This window comes from Buceros rhinoceros, unplaced genomic scaffold (genome assembly GCF_000710305.1).
Source record: "Buceros rhinoceros silvestris isolate BGI_N320 unplaced genomic scaffold, ASM71030v1 scaffold12859, whole genome shotgun sequence".
NCBI classification, from domain to species: Eukaryota; Metazoa; Chordata; class Aves; order Bucerotiformes; family Bucerotidae; genus Buceros; species Buceros rhinoceros.
This window is the reverse complement of record NW_010432410.1, coordinates 24964-30963: the sequence shown is the minus strand read 5'-3', so window position 1 is coordinate 30963 and position 6000 is coordinate 24964. Positions and strand designations below refer to the sequence as shown.

At 38.9% G+C, this 6000-nt stretch overlaps 1 protein-coding gene across 1 annotated transcript in view; it reads right to left on the bottom strand.

The window, feature by feature from the left end:
• The window catches only part of LOC104500171 (UDP-glucose:glycoprotein glucosyltransferase 2-like), a gene marked incomplete at both ends in the record, with an annotated part of 60867 nt that overhangs the window by 31401 nt on the left and 23466 nt on the right, over positions 1-6000 (bottom strand). Inside the window, one exon of the mRNA XM_010143776.1 lies at positions 1851-1911. Within this exon, the coding sequence (XP_010142078.1) occupies positions 1851-1911 (61 nt within the window). The remainder of the gene's footprint in view (positions 1-1850; positions 1912-6000) is intronic.

The following is a 6000-nucleotide window of genomic DNA, read 5'->3' as shown; positions in this document are numbered from 1 at the left end:
AGGAATGCCATAAGTAAGAAATAAACCCCTTTCACAACAATGTTGGTCAGTTTTAACACTGCATGAAAATATATATTCTGAAGGTCAAGATTATGGACAGTGCTATGCATGTCATTTCATGTGACCAGTCCTAAAAGCACAGTGGCTAACTGCAATTGGTTAAGATGGTGGCAGCTGGATTAAACCATCCCCTCCCTCCCCCCACTACTTTCTCTTCTCCCAAGCATGTGAAAAGATTTTCTCATGATCTTTTGGGGGAAAGGGGTAAATCGACCCTCCTCTCAGGTTTTCAGCTTCTCACTGGAATCAAGGCATGTCAATCAAGCGCCTCTGTGTATAAGCATTTTAAAAGCCATAGTCTGTGACTTTCCCCTGGTGCAGGCACATCTGATTTCCACCAGGATGGACACAGAGAGAAGAAAACATTGATTGGAGAGAGACTGCAGTTGCCTCAATTCCTGGAGCAGTAAAAAGCTATCTTCTGCAATGCAGGTAGACCTTCTCACTTCGCCAATCACCCGCAGGGGTGGTTTTCTGACTGAAAAGCAAAAGCAGGAAAAAAAGGAAAAGAAGGAAAGGGCAACCCAGCTGTCAGCCCCTCACTGAGGGAACAGCTGGAAAGAGGAAAACCTATGGTATTCCCTGGAGATCTGGTTTGTACCCTGCTCCGCAGATGGGGAGAGCCAAAAGTTGGAGTGCAGCCCCTGGCAGACTGGTAGACTCCAGTCTCTACCAGCCACCTCAGAGAAGGACTAAGTTACTGCGAGAAAGTTTGCTCCAGAGGAGTTCATTCTTGGACTGAAACTCCTGAGGTTAAGAATACTGTGCCCCCTCCCACCCTGGGTGGTGACCACATGGCAGAGGCTTTGTTTGTTAAATCAGCGATGTGGGATAAATGAGAGAGAATGTATATCTGTATATACTTCTTTCATGTATTTAATATTGCTCTCCTTTCTCTTTTCTATCATCTGTTCTGTTTAAATGTAAATAATTGATTTATGTTTTTAATTGCTTTGTGCATTAAACCAATTTTGTTCCACTCCTTTAATTTAAAACCTGTTTTCTACTGATTTTCCTTTCCTAAGCCCAGATAGATAGACTCATTGTATTTTATCAGGCAAACTACTTCAAATCTCTTAGTCCTCCGGTGAGTTTACATTCTCCCTGAGGCTACGGAGGTTGCAAACCTTTCAGAATTCCTTTCCTTTCTAATTTTAGCCTGTGACACTGACATACAATTTTAACATTCAACTTGAAAGAAAAAATCCAAACTCTGAACTGAGACAGAAAACACAACAGATGTCATAAACTTGACAAATGCAAAGTGGCATCTCAGGATGCATCTCCAATCAGTTAAGATCACAAACACTCACTCGTGACAGAAGGCAAAAACGATGCAGTGCATCAAAGGTGAAAATAAAACCACCATCTAACATAGATCACGTTCAAAACACCTTGCAGAATAATTGCATGTGTGATTCTGAAAGCTCAAAGTTAGCACGTGCTGACCATAGGGTAAGCAGCAGGCCTAGATTCAACACCAAAGCTCTAGAAAAATTAACTGATACCTATTTTGCTTTCACAGCACACAATTTATGTCTGAACACAACACTTCATAAAACTTGCTTGTCCTTGCCTAATTCTATAAAAATCTAAAGGAAGGGAAAAAGTAGCAAGAACAGGAGCAAGTGAAAAATTTGAGTATTTCAATGTTACTTATTTAGTAAAAGATGTTGAGAACAATTAGCTCTTTCTCTAATAGAAACCATGCAAACGTTGCTACACTATGAAAGTCTCCAAAAGCAGTAATACGATAGTAACTCTAAAGTCCACTTGAAATAAAAACAAACCTTCTGATTTTCTTCTATTTCATTTCGCATTTGCTTGTCTACAGGAACTCTGGTCAACGATCTGTAAAAATAAAATACTAGTATCACTCAGCCACTGTATTTTTTGAAAAGCATTAAATAATGTGAAATATGTATTTGAATACCAAATCCAATGCACTATAATTGAAGAATACTGTAATTAAGACTTAAAAAGAAGAGTAATGCAGTATCATAAGTATTTTATTTTCAAAAGAAGTACTTTCTTCTCTGTGACTCTAAACCCAGATTTCAAAGTTAGGCTAGGTTTTGTTGAAGTAACATTATCAGCATGTTTGTGGTACTCAATCTTTCCTCTTGTTTTTTTTTCCTGGAAAATGATTGCCTAATTATTTCCTAGATAAATGCCATATTTGCATATTTTAAGTTAATGTCAGTAACTCCACAGTACCCAACATTACAAGAATATAACTTGCTGTTTTGGCCAAAGATATGGAAAATATGCAAAGAATGACTGCTTTAGCTGAGATTAGAAGAGAGATTTACAGATTGAGATCCTTGAAAATATTAAGTATTTACAGACAGTAAAAATTTTAGTTTCCTTAGTAATTCTAGCTTTAGACAATAATCCATTTATTGCCTTTTTTACCTTTCAAAAACACTGTGGAAGACCATTTTAATCCCCTCTGCCACAATGTATTGTGTGTGAGGTTAACAATTACTAGGCTATCATAAAATACTCCCAAAGGAAAATTAATCTCTCCATGTTTTAAGAAACCCTAAACCATGTTAACCTAAATCTGATTCTCCCAATAAATGCCAAAATGACTACTCCAGTTGTCTACATAAATATTTTTTTCAAAACAGGATTGAATATATATTTATGAAATCTGTATGGGACTTTAAGAATAAAGTGGAGTCATTGTAAACCTGTGTCCCAGGTTCAACATGGTGGAACCGGATGCTCTTCTGTTGTCTGGCTTTCTTCTTCCCAGAGACCTGTGGTTTTTCCAAGCTTCCGGGAAGGAGGACACGCCTCTCCGGAATGAGCTCATAAAAGGGGGTGTTGTTGAGAGACTCGACGCCATCTTACTTTCCCCTCTGCTCTATCTGCCCTCCTCTCTATCTCGTCCGTGCTGCGGCTCTCTCAGATATGCCGCGCAGGACTCTCGAATCTTATGCCCTCTCCAGAATGAACTCATAAAAGGGGGCGTGTTGAGAGATTCGAGGACATCTTGCTTTCCCCTCTGCTCTATCTACTCTCCTCTCTATCTCGTCCGTGCTGCGGCTCTCTCAGATATGCCGCGCAGGACTCTCGAATCTTATGCCCCCGGGCTGGAAACCTTTATCGAGGAGAGAAAGACACGTCCATGACCTGCTACTTCCCTGAAGCACTAAAAGACTCCTTCTGCAGAATGGGTAGAACTTTCTCCGTTTCTGCCGATTCCCAGCGGGGGTGGTGTGTGAACTGTCTTGCCCTGATGGATGGACCCAGCAGTACCCCTTATCCCTGCGGCGGATGAAGTAGCCCCTACGCGCAGTGGAATTTGAAGATATTCCCTTAAGACACGCCTGGCCGGCCCGCGGCGCAGATGTGTGTCTGTGGGAGTCTGGGAAGAGCTCTCCTTGGCAGAGGAGAGTTCCCTGCAGCCACCCCAGAGGAGAAAAAGGACTATGTTTCATTTGCATGAAAGGTTTGCTTCAGGAGAACCCGTTATCAAGAGCTTTTTTGTCAGGTGGACGAGCTACGGGCTGGACTTTTCCTCCCCCCCCACCCCGGCGTGGTGAGCCATTGTGGGGTGAAGTTTATAAGCGGTGGGGATCGGTCCGATCGGGAGAACTGTACACTTTTATCTATTCTCCCTTATCATTTTCTCTCCCTTTTCCAGTCTGGTTTAGCTTCAAAAATGATTTTACTTCGAGGGCAACTGCACTATTAAACTTTCCTGCTTCTATCTCTCATAAATGTAGTCTGTGTGTTATCATTTCCTTTGCCTGGCTGAAGCCTTAATGAGCTCGTTAACGTGCTGATAAGCCGCTAACAAGCTTAAAAGTTTCTGTGTGTGCTTTGGTTGGCTTCCACAGCCAACACATACACTATCTCGTCACATTCCTTTCGGTGGGAACCAGCCCCCCTTTTCAAACTGCGACAACCTGAAAGTTAACAAACTGAGAATGATCCTACTAAGACAACCTCAATGGATAATAAAGCAGTTAGTCAATAATATAAATCCTCATCTCCCTCAGAAAAGAAACTGATTTAGAATAGATCTTGCTAGTAAACCCCACATTTTTCACAATGTGTCAGAAATAAGGCATAAAATCAGTTTACTTTAAAGAAATACTCAAGCTTTCCAGGTGATCAAAGAGACTACTTGTTATGCACAAACAATATGATTTCCAAGGTTTGTTTATAAATATTACACAATTCATCACAGATAAATACCCTGTTTCCATTCATACCTCTAAGTATTTAGCAGATTATTTTTGTCACCATGAAGCCCTTCTAGACCACAGAAATGGCAGTAGAGGATCAAGAAGGTGCTGTATTTGCACCAACCTATCCTTGGTGGGCTTTCCTTGGTTCAAAAAGAGAAAGATGTAACTCAAACTGATGTCAAAGACAGCACTAGAAAACAGTCAACAAGGTTCAAATGTATTATTGGAGTATGAGCTTAAAAACTTGCTTATTATTGTTCAACTAAACTCTCTCATAAAGCTTTTATAATCATACTGGTAGGTACTCTCTACGCACATAAAGAATGTAGTAAGTGTATTAAATAGTGAGTAAATATATCTTACATTCTACTACTTTCTGTGTTCAATAGTTTTGAAATAGAAAGTGTAGAACAGAAAGCAGGAAATTAGAAATATTTCCGCTGCAAAAACATTGCTGATTAAGAGCTTTAAAAAATATTAAAAGAAACTCTAAATACAAAGAAAAGAACACCTGAAGCCAAATTTAAACTTGGAAAATTTAAGGAGAAGGATTAGGAAGTCAGAAGTCTCAAAAGTTGATAGGCAAGATGCTTTGAGGGACATTCTTCCAGCAATAGACATAATTCAGGAACACTACAAAATTCTTCTAATTAAAGGAACATTTGTAATTGATGGGCATTTTTACTGAGAATTTACATAGCCAAACAAAACAGCTACTTAACAGAAGGACCCCATAGTAAGGTGGAAACTTAACATGCAGCAGCACTACCACAACTATTATTCTGACTTCATAGCAATAGTTTTAGAGTCTCGAAGTAAAAAGTACTTTAGGGGGAAAAACAGCTCTGATTTTTGCCTTGCTAAACTCAAACAGTAGCAGGGCCTTCAACTCTCAGAATCAATGCTTTATTCTGCATACACAGGTGACAAAAACTATACAACAAGAACAACCTAAAACTTTCCAAACAGCTCAGAGTAACAAGACAGAAACATAAAAAAAAAAAAAGAATGGGAAAATAAAAAAAAGGTGTAAAGGAGAGAACAAAGCTGAATGCTAGCAAGGAAGTAAAATACTTATCAGCAAAAGGTAAGCTTTACTGATAGCTTTTTGGTAATAAGACAGCAATACACTAACATATCATTGACTAGCTCCTTGTCTACGCACAGCAGTTGATGATGCAGGATTCTAGCAAGATTTGAAGGAGAAGGTGTGACAGTCAATGATTAAGGAGGACACTCTAGGAATCTGAGGTAACGAGTATAAAAGTACCAGTGAAAGCCATCTGTTCACTTTGAGTTCAGTCACTTGTGCTGTTTGTTCAGAGCTTCACAAAGTTTTATGCACGTTTTTCTAAATATTAAGCGCTAAGGATTCACCAGAGAGAAACACTCTACTGTCTGAAAGTAAATGGATACTATTTATTATCCTACATAATGTAAAAATCTTCTTGTATGACCTTAAGGTTGTACTATTTTCTATCATATAATTTTAGGCATCTTTATTCTTACCTGGAAGAACATGTCGCTATGCAGTACTGCATAGCAGGAGAAAAAAAGAAACTTTTCATATAGAGTTAACATTCATGAATGATGAATGGCAAGAAACAGAGTATTATAATTCTTCTTATTGCATTCTTAAATAACAGATAATTAGACATGTATACAACAAAACAGGAATGGAAAACAAACTACACAATGAATTATTAAAATGTCATCATGATATACATCAGTTGTT